Source organism: Nyctibius grandis, chromosome 2 (assembly GCF_013368605.1).
Source record: "Nyctibius grandis isolate bNycGra1 chromosome 2, bNycGra1.pri, whole genome shotgun sequence".
Taxonomy (NCBI): domain Eukaryota; kingdom Metazoa; phylum Chordata; class Aves; order Nyctibiiformes; family Nyctibiidae; genus Nyctibius; species Nyctibius grandis.
In genome coordinates, this window is record NC_090659.1 from 148,860 (window position 1) to 168,360 (window position 19,501).

At 43.5% G+C, this 19,501-nt stretch overlaps 1 protein-coding gene across 6 annotated transcripts in view; it reads left to right on the forward strand.

Moving 5' to 3' along the window:
* The window catches only part of BBX (BBX high mobility group box domain containing), a 134,519-nt gene that overhangs the window by 76,053 nt on the left and 38,965 nt on the right, over positions 1 to 19,501 (forward strand). For all 6 annotated transcript variants that reach the window (XM_068424765.1, XM_068424780.1, XM_068424775.1 and 3 more), the window contains 4 exons: positions 2,310 to 2,480; positions 4,191 to 4,433; positions 9,619 to 9,817; positions 15,207 to 15,274. In XM_068424765.1, the coding sequence (XP_068280866.1) occupies positions 2,319 to 2,480; positions 4,191 to 4,433; positions 9,619 to 9,817; positions 15,207 to 15,274 (672 nt within the window). In that variant the 5' untranslated portion in view covers positions 2,310 to 2,318. The remainder of the gene's footprint in view (positions 1 to 2,309; positions 2,481 to 4,190; positions 4,434 to 9,618; positions 9,818 to 15,206; positions 15,275 to 19,501) is intronic.

The following is a 19,501-nucleotide window of genomic DNA, read 5'->3' on the forward strand; positions in this document are numbered from 1 at the left end:
AGCTGAGCTTTGTAAAGGAGCATCATGGAGCACTCTTGAAACATTAATTTAGTTTTACACTAACGAGGTAGAAGGCTACCAGTAATACTGATCTTACTTAGGACGGACTGTAGGCGGAAACTGTACAATTCAAACAGTAACTTGGCTGCTTTGTTGATTGTGTCTGAAAATACCCCAAACAAAAGCAAATGGTGGTTCAGCACTTTAGGCAGAGACGGAGGGGATCACAGTGCAACGTGGTACATGGCAGAGGTCATGGTGGGACAGAAACAATGTCAAATTTGCATTTCGTGGTACTGGATTGTGGCTTGATTTTCCCCACTTCAGTGTTCTTTTAAAGCCAAAGTTGGTTGTTTCTGTGTATTTGGATCCACTTTGCAGGTCACAGACAAAGATTTTGGTGAAATGGCGTGTGATTGTGTGCCATGTAATACCTGCTGAAAAGGCAGGAGTTGGTTACAGAAAGTGAACAGAGGAGCGGGTGCTATGGAATCAAAGTTTAAACGTGCTCCAAGTAGAAGCAGTGTGATGGAGACGGGGAAGTGTGGAGCTTAATGGCAAGCTGCTACGAAGTTGTAGGTTTTCCTTAACTGTTGGGGGCCAGGGACTGCTGACAAGCAGGGAGGAACCAACAAAATCTCATACACATCCAGGAAAATGCCATTTTTAAATGTAGGTTAAAATTTTTGAACCGGCTTCCTTCAGGTTTCGGTTGTTTCCTCCAGCAAGCAGCGTCTGAAGGTCCTTCAGTTTTCTGCGCTGGTGGAGTCTGTGGGGGAAGCAGCTGCTTACGCACATTTCTGGTGCAAACAAGGGCATGTTGCCAAAATGCCAGAGAGTTAACCAAAAAGAAACACACATGGAAGAGATCAGCCAAGAATTAGTGGTTGCTAAATGGGTGGGATATATGGGAGTGTGGCAGAGCTGTACGGGCTGTAGCTGCTGTGTGGGGTGGTTCTGGTGAGGCATTCGCCCCAACAGTGGCACCAGGGCTCCGGCACCCGCTGTAAGTACAGGTGTTGCAGCTTTCCCTTCTGCCCCTGTAGGCTGAAACATCAGCGCTGTAGCAGGCATCTTCCAGAAAGCAGAATCCTAAAATGCATCATGGCCTTGCAGTGACAAGGCTCGTCCTCTCTTCATGCCTTTCTCCTGAAAGTCAACAACAGAGCTGCTTCTGGCGTTGCCTATGGGACCAGGACTTAGCCCAGCTTCTTTATCCTGCTGGCAAGAAGCCCCTGTGAGACTTCATCAATTTTTGTCAGCTTTATGAAGATCTAGCTGGCTAACCACGCTCCAGGTTCAGTTTGTTTTGATGTTTGCGTTGTTTCCTTGAAAAGCCAGCCGTGCACCCGTCAGGATTACCATTGACATTACACAGTGTGTAAACAGAAGGCTACAAGGGACTAGACTGGGTGCTGGTAGCACTTGTTTCCTGGGGGCTTTGGCACTCGGGTGTGATGTGCTGGTTTTATTTATTTATATATTTGTTTGCCCCTCACTTGGGTAGCAGATCCCTGAAGCCACCCCTTAAATTGGTAGTTAGCACGTGTTAAGGATGTGTTTTTACTGAGCGGTAGTTCTGAGGTGGTTTTTAGATGTGTGTAAGTGTTATTTAGCTTCTGCACGCACTGGGTTCAGTGAAGGGTTTGTTGTGTTTGCTGTGTGGGGGCACTTGTTGGTGAGTACTTTGGGAGTGTCAGGGTACCTACTTCTGGTTGTTTGCTTCAAATTCGTGTATTAAAATTCACTTCTCTTAGGCAGGGAGTCAGGTTTCCCTGTTGCACCTTTTAATGACACTTGGGAAATCCTAGCTTGTAGTGTCGTGGGGTTCTGCATCAACATTGCTGTATATAAGTGCATGATTAACAGATGAGTGGCTGGTGGTACGTCCCCTAAAAAGAGAGATATCCTGACATTTTCAGTGGCAAAATATTAAAAACTACAGTGGACACAGGTGTGGGAGAGCTGTGGAGTCTCTCGCTCACTTGACCAGTGAAGTGTGAGGGCTTTTCTGCTATCCTCAGACACGAGCACATTCGGGAGCTGGGCTGGCCTAGCGTCCTTGCTTCCTGCTCTTAACTTGTATGTTACTAGTTAATCTGGGATTAGGTGGAAATGTTACAATTGGAAAAGATGCTCCATGTTGTAGTTGATAATTGGAGTGAACCTCTATCTATTACCTTGCCAAAAAACTTCTGAGAGTCTTGCGTTACTGCCCCATCCATTTGTCACTGGTTTAAGTATCTATATGATGGTCATTTGTGCTTAAGGGTTCCCATTGTGAACTTGCAACTATTTTTGTGTAACAGGTCACAGTAATGAAAGGCAGTAGTAGGAATAAGGATCATTCGACAGAAGGAGAAGGAACTGGGAAGCGACCAAAAAGAAAGTGTCTGCAGTGGCATCCCCTGCTTGCCAAGAAACTCCTTGACTTCTCTGAAGAGGAGGAGGAAGAAGAGGAAGAGGAAGACATTGATAAGGTAGACCTCATTGGATGCTTTGACCGTAGAAGGGTAATGGTGGGTCAGATTTTCCCTAGCTGTGTTCTTGTTTGTTTGCTTCTTGCTGTTCTCTTTTGTGAACAAACGCAGCCAATTAACAGAAGTGATGCTGTGCCCATAAGGCTGTAAAGGCAAGTAGCACATAACACAAAAAAGTGAACTGTCAATCATGCTCCTCAAATCTTGGACAAAACTCTCTTTTTTTAGAGATAGACTAAGAGTTTTAACTGGGTTGTTTTAATAATGTGTTGCACGTCTCTATCTTGATTGCTCAAGGTGGGTTTTTGACGGGTGTTTTTCAATTGTTTATTTTAGACAGGAGGTTAGACTGCGCTTGATATCTGCTTCTAGTGGCTCCGAGGACATACCAAACTAATAGTTTTCTTTTTTTAAATATAAAAAAAAATGCAAAGAGGGAAAAAGAAGGAAAAAGCTGTCAGCAATTTTTACTATCTTTACACGTGAAATTCAACTTATCCTCCAGAATACTGAGAGCACAGGTGGTATAATCTGTCTCTGGTTTGACACTTGGTATTTTGGTGTTGTTCAATGACAGTGGCCTTACCCTTTCTCTTACCTCCACTCTCGTGGAGCACCACACAAATGTGCAGTTAGACTCATCCTCTGTAACAGTAAGTGGGAATGGGTTATGGAGATGTGATGTTTCCATCATAGAATCACAGAATCAACCAGGCTGGAAGAGACCTCAGGGAACATTGAGTCCAACCGCTGCCCCTACACCACCCTGTCAACTAGACCATGGCACTAAGTGCCATGTCCAGGCTTTTCTTAAACGCATCCAGAGATGGTGACTCCACCACCTCCCTGGGCATCATGTGGGTAATGTTCATATCTGTGTCTCCTTGATTCCTTCCAAAGGCAGGAAGGGAGAGGTCAGTGCTGAGGAGACTGCCTTGAGTCACATACTGATAAGGAAGAGTGGCCTTGGCAAGGATAAGGAGGAGTGTGATACTCTGACAGTGCTTTCTGTTGACCTTATCGGTCACTTTCACAACGTGGTGTAAAATAGCAGTGTTAAAGTTAGGCAGGAGATGGTTTTCTGTCTCATGCAGTAATTAGTTTCATTCAGTCAGAACTAGTCTTCTGTGGTGTTTCCCTTGTAGGAATGATACGCTGGCCCGTAAGTGGAGAGAGCATGTTTTGGCAGTGTATTCTGTCGAGATTTGTCCTCTGGCTCTGAGTGGGCAGCTGTGCAGTGGCCGCACTGCAGCACAGCTCACAGACTGAGTAATGAATGGCAGGAGATGGGAAAACAACTGTTTCTTATGCACTTTCCTGCCTATACACTCTGTAGTTGCAAACACATGATTGAGGTCCAAGGTAGCTCTGCTCACCTCATCCCACTGAGATGATTTCGAGGTTGTAGGAATGGGGTAGGAAGGATCTCCTCCCTCCAGCCCCTTTAGGACTGTTACTAGAGAATGGTCCTCAGCTTAGAAATCTGCTCCACCTGCAAGCTGGAGTTTTAAGTCTTGCAGAGAGCATGAATGAACCTCGGACTGTCAGGTGAGGAGGTTTGGTGTAGAACTCTGGGTCTTCTGGATGGAACGGGTGGCCTTTGGAGACAGCTATGTGTATCTGTGTGCATCTCCCGCTCACACACAGCATACACAGACTCGGTCTCCATGGATAACTGAGTTTACACCCCTTCCCTTTTGGTTCTGTTAGGTGCCACTCCTTGGCGCTGATGGTTTAGAGCAGGATGCTGATGAAACCGAAGACGATGAGTCCTCAGAGCAACGAGCTCGCCGACCGATGAATGCATTTCTCTTGTTCTGCAAGCGACATCGCTCTCTCGTGCGCAAAGAACATCCTCGCCTCGATAATCGTGGCGCAACCAAGATCTTGGCAGACTGGTGGGCTGTTCTAGATCCAAAAGAAAAGCAGAAATACACTGACATGGCCAAGGAGGTATGTTCTGTCTGAGTGGTGGATGCAAAGGGAGTTCTTTACACATGTCTCTCTTCTGTTTCTCTGTGTGTTAAATATCTTCTGTGGGGTCTTTCTCTTCCCTGAGTTCCTTAGCTTCCCCAGTGGGATTATGGTGCCCAGAGCTGTTGCTGTTCTTGCTTTGATTCATTTGGTCCTTTGGACCAGAATGAAAAGAAATTGGTCTGTGTACACAAACTGACCTGGCTCTAGTGGTCATTGGTACAAATATATGCACTTTGTGATACGTGTCACCTGGTAGTTCTGGCAGTATAAGCATGAACACATGGGTAGTGTGTGGCCGTTGAAAACAATAAATCACGCAGTTCAGTGTCAGCTGGCTGTAATGACACTGAGCTGAAAGCTGTGCATTTGCTATCAACAATGCAGGTTGCTATTATAGTACAGGTGGACCAATACAAAAGTATAGTCAACAAATGTAGTCCCTTTTTACCTTTAATGCTAAAGAATTTAAAAGTTATTAGTGTTCCATGAAGTACTCTCCCTATTGTTAATCAGTTTCTGATTTTGGTGTCCAATACCCCAGTCAGAGAGCAATACATAGTCAACTGAGTCCTTTAACTGGGAGCAAAGAAAAGAGATTTAACCCCATATTTCACAAAGTATCTTTACGTCAACTTAAAATTTAAGTGATGCTTTTAAAGAAATACCTTACCTGGTAAGCTGGCCCAAGAAGGCTGTGGATATCAATAGCAGAGTGAGAAAGACACAGCTAGTTACTTAGACTGATAATATCACCCCAGAACAGATCCCTGTAATTACCTGTGTGACGTAGATTGCAGGCAACCATTGAATTCAATCTTAGAAAAAATAATAGAGGGCCAGTGAGAAGGGAGAACATCTTATTTGTTGAGTAATGCTAGTGCACTACGAGAAGTACAGATAACTGTGAAATGGTTGGGGAAACTATTACCTGTGTCTGCCCTGTCACCCGAAGTTGTCTGCTGCTGTTAGCACACGTGTATAAGCTCTGGCTCTTAGCCTTTTGTCTTGCTGAAGGAAACTCATTCATTAAGAAGGAAAATAATTGCAGAACTTATGTATGAAGTGACAGATCTGAAACCATTAATCATATTGTTGTAGAAATCATCGTTCCTGTAGTGATTTATTTATTTTTCTTGGCACAAGGAACAAATTGCATATTCAGTGTCAAAGTGAAACAATAAGTCTAAGTCGTTTACGTCATTACAACTAGTTCCAAGAATGTGTAGAAGAGAGATAGCATATAATTTTTATATTATATAAATTTGCACTCAGCAGTGTGCAAACCAAGGCATTTGTGTATTTACTTACATAAGTCTGGCTATAAGCAAGATCTGGGGTTTTGGAAGGTAGTGAGGCACCCAAACTTTTTGCCAAGAGGAATTATGAGAAGTTTCCTGGTGGGCTGGACATCTATCCCTGATTCCCACTGAGAGGATAATCAGGCCTATAGTTCATTTAGGCACTTTTGGAAAATCCCCTTATGTACCTGTCTGCACCTTGGCGTGCCTTAATTAGCTAGAAAAACTGGCCCCATACTCCCTCTATTTTCAGTCTTGTAGTTTATGGTCTCTCGTAGCAACACGTGCCCTGGAGACCTCGTACTGCACCTGCAGAGCTCAGTGTCAGCTTCTGCTGCTGTTTTCTTTAGGAGCAGGCTTTCTGTTTGTATCCTGCAGACTTCCTAGGTCAGATTAACTTTGAAAGTTTCATTATCTAGGATATAAGCCCAGTAGCTGATAAATACTCCAGTTGGAACCACAGTTTCTTCCGTTTGTTTGCATTTCTCTTCGCTGAGGGGAAAGTGAATTCTCCCCACTCATAAATACGCTCCAGCATTTTTAGTTACTACAATAACAGGACTGGTGTGTTTTTCTGTTGACTCTTACGGGGCTTTCACTACAACTGCCCTGTTCAGGGACTGGGAATATTCAGCTGCCTTGGAAAACAGCCAGCGAGATTATTGTTGTTCACACATTGTTTCGCTTGCTAGAAAACACTTTGTTTTAAAATACATCCTTGCTTTAGCAAGATCCAGGCAGTGGGGATTGTGTCCTGTAGAGAGCAGCCTGATGGATCCAAGCGACTGCCCTTCAGTAGCAGAGCTGAACGTGTCACCCCTCCAGTGCTCAGCCGGTGGTTCCGCAGGTGCAGTCAGCCCAGCTGGGAGCTTGCTGTCCTTGCTGTGCCACTACTTTGGCAGCCACCTCGGGGTAGAAGGGGACCAATGTTCTGGCTTGCTGGCTAGAGTCTGGCGAGTTCAGTGGGTGACGTATGGACTGTAACGTGTAATGCAAACCCTGCGTCCTTCTGGAGTGAAAAACACAGCGTAGTAGGTTTTCTTGTGGTGTTTTTTTTTTTGTTTGTTTAGATCTCTGGGATTCCTGTGATGTTTAGTAGCCAGTTGGTGGGATTTAAGCGCACATTTAAAGTTAGGCACGTGCTAACTGCGACCCTGAGGTGTAGCTGGAATCCACTTGAGAGCTCCTGTTCCTACTGAAGAAAGCAAATCTTTTTTTATTTGGTGATAAAAGCAACTCAGGGATGAAGTGCAGCACGTTTTTTTTAACCTCAGCTCTAAAATGGCACCAGTCCTACTGCATGACACATCCTTCCCCAGGCACTCACAAACAGAAATGATGCATCAGGCCGATCCCACAAACATAATCTGAGCTTTTTGTATGTTACCTGGAACGTCAGGACATGACCCTGCCGGGCCATCCCTGCCACTCTGTGTGGGAACCAAGGGGGTGTCGTTGCATTCCAGGTTAAGGACTTAACGTTGGGTTTTCTTTTTTTTCAGTGACTTTAGAGACATCCTTAGGTTGGCTGTGTTAAGTTGGTTTACTGCACAGTTGATCGAACGGAGGAAAACAGTGAGCTCTGCTATTGCCTTTGGCGTTTCCTCATTACTGTGTAGCTCATTTATCTTCTCGTGACCTGGCAAACAGAATCCATCATTTCATTTTAGGCCTTGGTCTAATAGTGACAAAAATCAATATTGAAAGTCTTTCTGAGAGTTGGATCAAGCCCCTATAAGCATTTTGTACTTTTTACACTTTCTTTTTCATTTATCTTGAGTGTTGAAACTCTGAAACAGAGGCCAGTGAGTTGTCCTCCCTCAGTTTGCTCCCTCCCCTTCGGAGAGTGCAGTTAATGTTCACTTTTTGGCTTTGCAGAGGAAAAAACTCCATTAATACACCACCTCACTTGAATTGCTCTTGTTGGAAACTGATTAAAAGCTTACTGCTGCCTTGCCTTGCAAACGGCATTCATTCTGGTTCTTATTTGATGGGCAGCCTCTTGGCTTGTCAAATTACTCCTTAGAATAATTGAATTACTCAAGCAGCAGTGCTGATATGAAGAGCTGTGTGCCTCATTGCTAGCTGTGCTGTTTGCTCTGCAGGCTGCAGAGGTGGTTCCTGAGTGGGCTGTGGCTTTAACAGAGGCAAAGCTGCTTCTCTGTGCGTTTCCTTTCCACCTCCTCCTTTACACCTCCCCTTCCTTTCCCTCCGCCAGGCCATTTCTGTGGTGTGCCGAGCTCCCAAACCAAACTGAGGGAAAGGGGCGAGGTGAGAGGTGTCGCAGTCTTTAGCTCGCAGTTTTAACACATACACCCTCTTCGGAAAACACAGCGTGTATGTGGGTCGGCGGTCCCCGCAGGTTTTTATTATTTATAGACATTTCTATAAATGCAGGACTTCACACAGCGGGTTTGCACGGTGCTGTGCTGCTTGTAAACTGAAATGTTTTAATCCTTGCTGCAGTCTGGAGGTAGCAAGTGCCAGCTGAAAGATTAAGATGGAAATGAAAGTGAGCAGTACGTGTGGGATGGTGATCCTGCCCCAAGGCATGCGTTTATTGATCTGGGAAAACACTGCAGGGGCTCTTACCAGAGGACGAGGTTTTCAGTGCTGGTTCTGTATTTGATACCAAAAGCATTTTTTTTCCCTCTCTGCGTGTGTTTCTGTGCAGGCATGTGCATGAAACGTAGGTGCTTCTCTGTGCTGTAACAGGGACTGGTGACAGCTGGGTGGGTGGGAGCTTGTGTTACCACAGAAGAAACTTCCCGCAGCTGTCCTGCCATGGACGTCAGACTAAAACCCCTCTTTTTGCCTTTTGCTGCCATCCAGAGCTCCCTAGTTGGTGAGGAGGTACAGGGTTCCTTCTCCCTGTGGTGAGCACTGGTACTTACTGGGTAGGCTCCCACAGCAGCCAGTGCTGTATGTCCCTGTCGGTTGTCAGGCAGACATTGGCAGCTGGAATGCATGGCATGTTCTCTGATCTGCCTGCTCTCCACCTTGCGTAGCAACACGTTTGAAATACTGAAATGTGCTCTTTTTATTGCTGTTAACATTCAAAAATCTTGTTTTGGTCTGGTCAGCAAGGTAGTTGGAAAATGCCACTGTTGCATTTTGTGAATAAAACAGGTCCACATCCTTCCCCCTACCCTCCAGGCTGTGTAGGATGCAGACCTTTTCCCCCACCCCCCATGTGTAGCCTGGCTTCGTTCATTTTGCTGCCTCCTACCAAGAATACAGCAAACAACTGAGATGTGTGCTGTGTGCTCAAGGCCAAAGAAAGTTTTAAATGGTCCCAGTTTATTTTGCGCAGCCATGCAGCGTGGTACATTTTGGAAGCAACACTGGGGTGATGTATCAGTGGTTTATTTTTGGTGCCTGGTTTGGGAAAGCATATACTCCAATATTCTGAAATACAGAACTATTAGAGAAAAATGAGTGCGAGGTAAGGAGCATCACGCTGCATTTATTGCTAAATGTATGTTTTCATTTCATTCAAACTAGAAAGTAAACAAAGATTGTACCTGCAAAAGAATTCAAATAGCTGTCTGTTTCCCAGGGTGAGCGTACATGCACTGGGGAGCAGTTTGCAGGATCAGAACTTCAGCCTGCTCTGGGTCATAAACCCTCAGGAGAGGAAAGAGAAAACACACTTTTTTAAATACAGCTCTACTTATCTTAATATTTCTTAATAGATTTTGGTGGTGGTCAGGCTCTAAGCATGTAATTAAACTGTTAAAAAATCAAGATATTTAACGATTATTTACTGTATTAAATCCTCTTACACACAGCGCACTCTGTTGCCCTGTAGATAGCATAATGTCATGACTTGCATGACTAGTAATTTTCCTTTTCTTTTCTAGTACAAGGATGCATTTATGAAAGCAAATCCGGGGTACAAGTGGTGCCCCACAACGAACAAACCAGTGAAAACCCAGACATCCACCATTACCAACAGGAAGAAGCTGTGGGCCTTTGCGTCTGACTCCACGAAAGATTTACCAAGCCCAAGGAAAACGACAAAAAGCGAAGAAATGCCCCAGCTGAACTTCGCCATGGCAGGTGAGACTTCCATCCACGTTACTCAGACGTAGCATCCTCATTTTGTTTGAGGATCCAGTGTTGAAATCGAACTCTGATACCAGTTTTCTTTACTGCACATGGTGCTGTAGCGCACATACCTTCCATGTCCCAAATTAAGTTGCCAAGACTCCAGTTAAACCTCTGCATAACAACTCCTAAAATTCTCCGTAGTGCATGATTGCTTTCAGGAGTTGAGTCCAGATATGTGGCACCATAACCCATACCTCATTTGGGGTCCAGATTTGATTGATTTTTAATTTGGGCTTATCTGCTCTTAAGAGATTTTCATTTTTTAGTCAAAAAGGAAAATGCTGGTTGTGTGCATCCTTTTTTCTCTTTTATAGAGCGTTGTACTATCTTTAGTAATTCGCTGTTTACAAAAATAATTGATGGGCACCTATGGAGTTGGAGGTGTCAATGTTCTTGTGGGTGAACGTACTGGTGGAGTTAACTTTTTGTATTTAAATCGGAGAAGTGTCATTTAATTTCACTTAAAATATGGTCTTTTGCCCATTATATACCATTATACCTGGATTCTGACCTTTTAAACATTAAAAAAAAACCCTATAAGTGTAGGTGGAGCTTTCACCACTTTCTGAAGTGGTGAAAGGCAGATAAGCTCTCACTGATATCCACAAATAGCAGAACTGTTGCAATCATGACCTTGGAATAGAGAGACATTAATGTTAAATACTGGCAGCTTAAGAACCTAACAGTCAAGGTAGAAAAAATTTTTCCCTCACCACCCTTTTACCTTTTTTTTTTTCTTTTTTTGTGGTTTTAAAGTTTCTAATTTTATAAATACTGATGTATTTGAAACTTTGTCATATCCTGCGTAGTCTGTGACGAGTGTGTGGCAGATAGGACTTTTCTGCTTCGAGAGACCATGAGCTGGAGTGTGGAAAATGGTTTTACGGAACAAGTGTAAAAGGATAAAAAGGGATAAAAAGGCATTTGTACCTTTTTGCCAGTGTAGTGACATGAAAATTCCTGTAATGAAATTCCTTCTGGCTGTGAAGGAACTGTGAAATGTGATCAAAATAAAGTTTTTAATGCCACATAGTTATGATGTGTGGGAGATCAGTTCTAAAAATCGCAAGCTCCTTCATCCTGTTCTGCTTTTGCTATCAGAGTAGCTTCTATGCTCCTTAAAGGTTTATTGGTTTAACACAAGGAACAAGTAGTAGGTCTTGGACTACCTGTTTGCCATACGCTGCTGCTGCTGCTAGGCTGTCCAAATGTAGAGTTTCTGAGTACAGAGAGGTCTTGAATCAACACTTGTCAGAGCAGGGGACAGACAACTTAAGAATTAGTTAGAAACTAATCTCACCCACTGTTTTATCTATAGAGCCATTCATTTCTGAAGAAGGCCCTCTTTGGTGCTACCTGTGATTTAATTTTTTTATTGGTTTACTGTTTTGTCAACTATATACCATTTTGTGCTAGATATGTTTCGTTGCGTTCTTCTCTCCTTGACTTCATGTGATAGTTCAGTTCAACTCTGACTCTTCTGTCCAGCACCACCTCTCTTGAAATCCATGCTGTATAGTAGCTGATGAACTAAAACGTAGCTGAACCACCTCAGAAACACTTTTACCTTTGAAATGCTACTGACTGTCTTGCATCTTCAAGGCAGATAGCTTCCTTAGGACAGGGACTATGTGATTCCAGAATCATTCCAGGAAATCTGTTTTACTTGTTGGTAGTTGTTAATCCTGTCTTGATTGCTTTTTACATATTACATTTCATTTTGGAAAATGTAATACATGTATCACAGAATCACAGGATCAGCCAGGTTGCAAGAGCCCTCAGGGATCATCGAGTCCAACCGTTGCCCTGACACCACCCTGTCAACTAGACCATGGCACTAAGTGCCATGTAAGATCTTCCTTTTTTTAAGTCCCACACAGGCCATATCTCTCCTATATATTTGGCATTCCAACAATAACCACCCCACGTTTAAGTCTCTCGTGTTGACCTATCGTTGTGTCAAGAACCTGAGGTGTGGCACCAGTATTGGGCTTCTGACCTGCAGACTGACTAGTGGTGTCCTTGCTGATCCAGGCTGGAAGCTGTACCTGAGCATGTTTTTCTCATGACATGGCTCACCTGTGGTCGGTTGTAGGGCACAGGGTGAAGACAACGGCTGTTCGTAGGTGCGTGTGACCATTGCAGCATCTGCCCTCACAGCTACAGAGCGAAGTGAGCAACAGCTTTGGCATACAAATGTGCAAGATTCCCAATACTTTCACATTTCTGTGTCAGAAGAAAACCATCTGAGCCAAAAAGCTTTTTAGTGAAGCAAAGGGTGGAAAAAGACGCTTCCTAGAGTAGGCAATATCCTGATAGAGATGCAGGTTTTGTTTTTTGAAGGAAGCTTAATTCTGCACCCAGGTAAAAGTTGAAACTGGTATCTGCTGGCTTAGTTCTGCTTCGTTCTTCCTCAGTTCTTTCTTTCCTCTGACTGAAAAATTGCGATGATGAGCAAGCCAGCCTGCTGAGTAACCAGACCAATAGTAACAAAGTGTGTTGTTTCCAAATAGTGAGATGGCTTTGTTTCATCAATATTAAAAGCTGTTGAGAACGTCATGAATCACCTCCTGTTCTGCAAGTCAAATGTGTGTGCTGTTTTCTCACTACTGTTGATTTAACTGTAAATTGCTTTAAAATAGCACTTAAAATTCTTAATTCTTCATACTAGTAAGTTCTTAGTGCCATAAGAGAAACATTGTTGTGCTGAGAAGGCGCTATAAACATATGGCAGTGTTTGCATGTGTACATTTTGTCTTCCCTTAGATGAAGTTATTTTGTAATTTGAAACCTTAGGGGAAGGATTTTTGGTTTTGTCATGATCAGACATCTAAGCACCAGCTCTCTGCTAGAGCTGTAGCATAAGTGTTCAAGTTGTTTGAGCACCAAATTAAACTTTCACTTTCCACTTAGCTGTCTTTTTTTTCCTTCCTCTTAATTTTTACGCTTGAATAAACAGTTTAAGTATTTGCTTACTTGGGGAAAAAACAGTGCTATCCTTGTCCCAGGATCGCTGGGACTGTGGGAGATGGACGTGCTTGGTGCCATCAGGAGATCTTGACTGCTGAGGCTATGAAAGCAAGTGGAAGAAGAGTAGGGTGACTCCTGTAAACGCAGAAGAGGGTAATACCATTTAGGGAGAACAGTTATTTAATCTTAAAGATTCGAGCACCAGAAAAAACGTGTACCACCTGGCCCTGAGTAAATTTAAGGTGAAAACTGGAAGAAAGCTCTTAATGCTTAGAAGGTTTGGGTTCTGTAACAGCCTTCCAATGGGAATAAAGAAAGTAGAAAGCAACCAGCCAAGCCCTTACTGTTTAACATGGAGCTCAGTAAGTTTATGATGGGCCTGGAGATCGCTTCCCATCTCTCCATCCTCCAAATTAACTGCCTGCTCAGGCATTATCTTTCAAGATACATGTTCACTTGTGACTTCTTAATTGCTCTGACATCTTCGTCTTTGAAGGACTGAACGGTTTCTGGTCAAGTATTTCGATGGCACAAAGTGCTGTGCTGACAGGATCGCTGCACTTATGAATTGTGCTGAGGTACTTGCTGGCCCATCCCCTTTTCTGTCTCCATTTCTTCAACCACTTCTTGTTACTAGATCGTGCGCTTCTGATAGTACTTTGTCTCTTTGTAGAGACTTAATATCTTTTGTTCCTTTTTATTTAAAAGTTAAAAGTTTTTTTTTAAAAAAAAAAAACCCTACAAAAACCCACACACACCTTCTACCTGTTTATTATGGTAAAGGAAAAAATAAATCGCAGTTGAGCATTGAGTTTGAAGCCAGATGCTATTTAGGCTGTGTTCTTAAGATAATGAGCCACTCTTCTATCCTTGAGATAGTGGATGAGCCTGGTTTATTCACATTGCTTTCCTCTGCTTCTATTTACTGCTCTTTTAAGAGAGTATTGAAAAAACTTAACCTGTGAACGTCAGTGCAAGATGCTGTCTGAGGGAGAACTTTTGGCAGAAGGTGTGGTATTGAATTAAACAGCACCAGTGAGTATTCCCGTGAACTGCACTTTGATCATCTGTAGCACTAGATTGTTTGGAGGTTTACAGGTACAGGTTTGGCCCCCCATGTCAGCTGAAAAGCTCAACAAATTCCTTGGCACTGCTCCTGAGTGGGAATGGGCCAGGGGATTTCCCAGTGGACATTTTGGGTGCAGCTATTCTGCATCCGAATTTTGCATAACAAAATGCAACCAAATGGACAAGGGTAATTGTGCCACTTGGACTCCATTCCAGGGAATGGTCCTAAGCACGTGTAATTTATTGTTGTAGAGAGAGTTTCTGTATAGTGAAAGGAAACTGGAAAACATGAGTGGATGCTTAGTGAAACCTGGGGAAACTTACTTTTCTTTGGTGTCTCATCGTTACTGAAGTTGGTGTCTCAGCAATACAGCAAGGATAATGCTTCCCTTTCTCTCACATTGTGGCTGTTGTGCAAGATATTGGGGCTACAGACTGTCTCCTTCTCTCTACATAACACTGTTAAATAGGGCCCCTGCATTGCTTCCAAGGCACTCCCCCAAAATCAGACAATTAGTCTTCATAATGATGACGAGCAACCACTGTTCTGAGTGGAAAAGCATTAGTAATGCAGTGCCAGTGTTCATTGCTTTCACTTCTTCTTGTCATTTTCGGAGCTCCTGAGGTGCAGGAAGGCTGGAGGCAAGAATCTGTCAGCATCAAATACTTGGAGAAAGCATTTATATCTCCATTTTACTTTCCTCAATTATGTGTTGTATTGTCGGGGCAACAAGTAGGCAGGCAGCTTGCCTGGCCGGTGCCTGTGCTGTTCTGGCACAGTGGATCAAGCACTTCGTGCTTCAGAGCTGTCAGGCTGGCACTTTCCACTGCTAAATGCAGTTCTAAATGAAAGCTAAATGAAAATAAAAATTTTGTTTCAGAGCTTGATCATGTCATTTTATTCCATCCTTTTACTTGTTCAGTGGCTAAGGAAGGGAACCACTCCATTGGTAGGAGTATTCAGTGGGTTATAAACATGTGTGATATTAGAGCGTCTTTGTTGTATATTTATGTATGGGATCATTACAATTGCTGTTTTAAAGATATCCATCTCTGTAGTACATAAAACCTTTGGCAGTAAAATTGTAAATCCACGCAATGGGGTATTAAGCACACAAATCCAATTAAATCCTTCAAACAGCTTTGAAAGCCTCTCCCAGAGGGTACAGAAATGGTTATTTGTGATTCTCGTGAACTGCCTTTTATGGCAGCTTGCTTAGAGTGTCTGTGACAAGTAGTCTTCTGGGGGTTTAACACTGCAAATGAATAAACTTAAGACTTGGTTTTATTCTTTTAACAGATCCTACACAAATGGGAGGCCTCAGTATGCTGCTTCTAGCAGGGGAGCATGCCTTGACCGCACAAGAGGTAAGGAACTCTCTTCCCTCCCTTACCATGAGCCCTCAGTTTAAAGAGGGCTCTGAAGAGGAATATTTGACCAGTGGGACATGAAATTTGAGATACGTCTTGGGTAGCTCAGGTGGGACTGCCGTGTGAGCCCTGTGATACGAGTCTTGTATCCCAGCTGTGAACATGGAGATTGGGCCCGGTTTTTACATCGGTTCAATATTATCTCTGCTGACAGACTGTTTGATCACACCAGGCAAGTCTGCCCTGGGAGAGGATGTTATCACAGGTAGAAGGGTTGAAATACAGTGACTGTGTTAAACAGGCGGCTCGCAAGCTCTTTTGGGCAAGGATTTCATGCGCTTGTGCAGTGCCTCACACAACTGCGGCCTTGGCACTAATAGCAACATAAATACCTAATAATTTCCATACAGTCAGTTTCATTGTATATGCGTTCTGAAACCATGCAAGTGCTAACAGGTAATCAAAGTATTGCAGTCTACTCCTAGTCACGAAGTCTTTATGTGTAAAAAGTTTGTAGTTCAGTTGCCATCATGAACATTTTGTTTTTACGAAGGAGTCTAGTAAATAAAAGTGTTCCTGCGTATCTCCAGTAGTGCAGAGACCTCTGGTCTTTCTTTAGAATGATTATTATTTATGATCTATGTTTTGGGCCATCTTTAAATTGTCCAGAAGGTGGCTTGTATGTTAGGTAAAATAGGTACTCACTGCCATAAATCTCTAGCCTGGAAAGAAAAGCAGTGGAAGTGAGGAGGGTTTCTTTTTTCTTTTTTTTTTTGTTGTTATTGGGAGGAAAAGCAGTAAGTAGCTGTATTTAATACCCCAAATACAAACTGTGTAGTGCATTTGAGATGAATTGCTCCTGTGCTGCCAAGACTGAGCCAAGACTCCTCGATGCTTTGCACACCAGTTTGAGCAGTGGAAGTCTTTGTGCAGGTGTGGGTACTGGCTTTCTGTGCTGCAGCGTGAAAAATAAGGAACAGTAGGTTAAGGATGGCAGTGAAGTGAAAAGGAATTGATTATTTTGTGCTAAAATGAGAATGTCCTGTAGTTTTGGAACTTTGAATCTCTTGGCTTAGAATTTAAAAAGTGTTTTTACTATGCTGTTATGTTTAAATGAGAGGAAAGGTGTATTGTAGTCACAGATACTCAGTTCCATCAAGAAAGGTCTTTGCTATTCCCTTGTGAGTTGAACTTTCTTGATTTTTACATGAAAAGTGCCTCAAGTAGTACACTTTCAGATGGCAGTGAAGGAATAAGATCTACATGTGGATTTAGAGACAGATGAAAAAGGATGTTGTGTGATTGTTCTAGTATATGAACATTTTTTTTAATCAGGACTTTCTTTTTTTGAGCAAAAGACACATTTCCCATGTGTGTACATAAACGCTGTTTTTGTCTGACAGGAGCATCCAAAAGGTAGAGCAAAATAATTGTCATAAATACAGCCTGAACAAAACTATTTGAGGGGTTTGTTGACTGTTGTTAGAATCATGATGGGCCAGAAGTTAGCCCATACTTACTAACAAGTCACCATACTTTAATTGTCCTGCGCTAGCTGAGAAGCAGGTAAGTGTCAGAGCACTTTCCCAGGGAACAAAACTGCACATCTCTGATTCTTTCAGAGGATCCCCGATGTAAAATACATCCTCTAGAACAATCTGGGTGCTTGGTATTCTCAAAGGGACCCGAATGGATGAAGGTCAGTCCTCCTGACTGCGTGTCAGCAGGAATTAAGTCTCCTGCTGTGTTTCTGTGCACTGGGAAGCTTCCTCAGCTTCTTTGCGTGGCAGCCCTGGTGTGTCTTCCATTTTCCTTTGTTTCCTTTTGATTCAGTGTTTCAGTGGTGATTAAATACGGAGCAAATGTTTCTTAGGCTTGTGTTTCCCCAAATGCAGGATTATTAGGATTTGGATAACTCAATAGCACTTCTGGCTTCTGATCCTCGCGCGTGTGGACAGAGGAGACATAAGATGTTCATCTTTGCATGCCTATGGGACAACCTCTGGTTGGATTTCCATGCTTATGCTTGCAGGCAGTTTCACACTCAAACCAGTATTTGGGAGGTTAGCAGAACATGCAAGGAGATGGTATGACAGGCTCAGTAAGAAGCTCAAGAATTCATTGTAGAATGGGTAAGCTGCTTCCCTCTTCAGTGGAAGGGGGTTAGCTGTGTTGTATTGAGTTGGTATTGATGTGGGGGAGGATTTGGTGTACTCGGGTGACTGCTGAGGTATTGTCAGTGAAGAGGTTCAGAAGTTGCTTATCTATAGAAAATATAGTTGTTGTTTTTATATGTATATAGATATGTCATATATCTAAAACCCTGGCGTTTCTGTTTTTTAAAAAAAGGACAGATGCAGTGTCATTTTTAAAGGAATGCTCTAAATGATATCACGTAGTCTTGATTATCATTAAAGCGTGTGTGTGTACATGTAAAATACACATGCATATAGGTGGTTCTTAAACTGGGGGACCTCCAGACATGAGATTACCTGTCAACTTGCAGTTTGACTGCTTGTGCATATGTATGATTATGCAGACTTGAGTGGCCTTGTAAGCATAGGTCTATTATACCTTAAAAAATGTTAACGGAAAGGAAGGTGGCACTGGCATAGTTTGCTCAGAACTTGGAAGAAGATGAGGGAAATTATACTTAGAGGTCTGCTAATCCCACATAAATGTATTCAACGCTCACTGATTTTTCTGTCAAGTATGTGTTAAATGGATGTATAGGGACTTCTCAAGTCAGGCGTTTAACCTTCGAGTTGTCAGAAGCCCAGACGTCAGGTAACAAAGTGAACAGGCGCCAGCCAGAGGATGGGAAGAGGCACAACAAGGATATGTACAAAATGGCCTTGAGGCTTCAGTCACCATCTCTGTATGTCGCTGGTTACGTTCCTTTTTTTGTAGTTGTTTTGAATAGACTAGAGAGTTTTTCTTCTGATAACAGAATTGTGTTGGTACATGATTGATTTCCAAGCAGCGGCTGGAGTTACTAAGCACATAGGCAGGAGAAGCTACAGACCTTACCAGCAGTAAACAAAGGGCTTGGATATGCAGTGAGTTTCCACCTGACTTTTGGGTCCTTTCATCAGTTACACAAGACTGTGGTGTGTATATCAGCCTATTTTGTGGAACACCCAAGCAGAAACACCACACGGGTCTGCTCCAGCTACTGTCATCGTGCTAGGCAAAGCCTGGTCCTCACAGCAGGTTTATTAGCAGAAAATCTGAAGCTGGGTGAGGAGTGCTCCTTGCTTGCCCGCTCACCTCCCTTCCTGCACATCTCCCTTACTAGCCCGTCGGGCCCTTTGCTTGCCTTGCAGCAGCACCTAGTGGCCTCTCTGTAGGTTACTGCCCAGAAATCCCAGAGTCTGTTGTGTAGTCCAAAACCTGGCTCTTCTGCCAGTTTCCCCCCTTGCTGCTTCCTGGTGCATCAGGATGGCATCAAAGCCTCGCATCAGTCAGTGAGGGAGGTGAGCCAGGGGTTGTTCTTCACCTTCGTTCAGGTTATGGTAACCTGCAGGGAAAGGGAGCCTGCGGAGGCGTTATCCTTGTGGTTTCCTTCTCTTGGAGAACAGAAGGTTATCTCACATGTGGTGCCGGGTCTGCGCAGGGTGGTATTGCCCAGAGTGTAAATCGGAAGTGAAAAACCTCTTGGTGCAGCTGAGGGTAAGCCAGGAGGAGGAAAGAGGAGAAGAAATGAGATGTTGAGGACGTTTTATTACGTCAGGAAGTGAGACGTATGCAATGGCACTATCTGTGAATCCATTCCCTCTGGTAATTATTTTAACACTTTGATCAGGTTCAGCCTGGCAGAGGTTAGAAGTTCTGGAGATAATAAATTTCCCACAAGTCAGGAGTGTGTGAGGAGCAGCAGAGTAGAAGAAACAAGCTCAAATTAGCGCTTCTGTCAAGCAAAGGCAACAGCATTTACTTTTTAAAGATAACGGAAATTGATAGGAAAAGTATGGTTGTTCTAACCACAAAATCGCCTCCGAGTTACTGGGCACCAGCAACCTGTCCTTTCCCCACAAAGCTGTAGGAGACCAGGCTTCACACCTTCCACAGCTTGTGGTTCCTGTACCGCAAGGTGGATGAGTTATGCTGACCCCCACGTGGCTTCAGAGGCAACGAGAAGGCTCGTCCTCCCTCTCCGCGCCCGCCTGGGGAGCGAGTGCTTTACAGCGCTGGTGTTGGAGGGGCTGAGCCGTAACAGCTGCT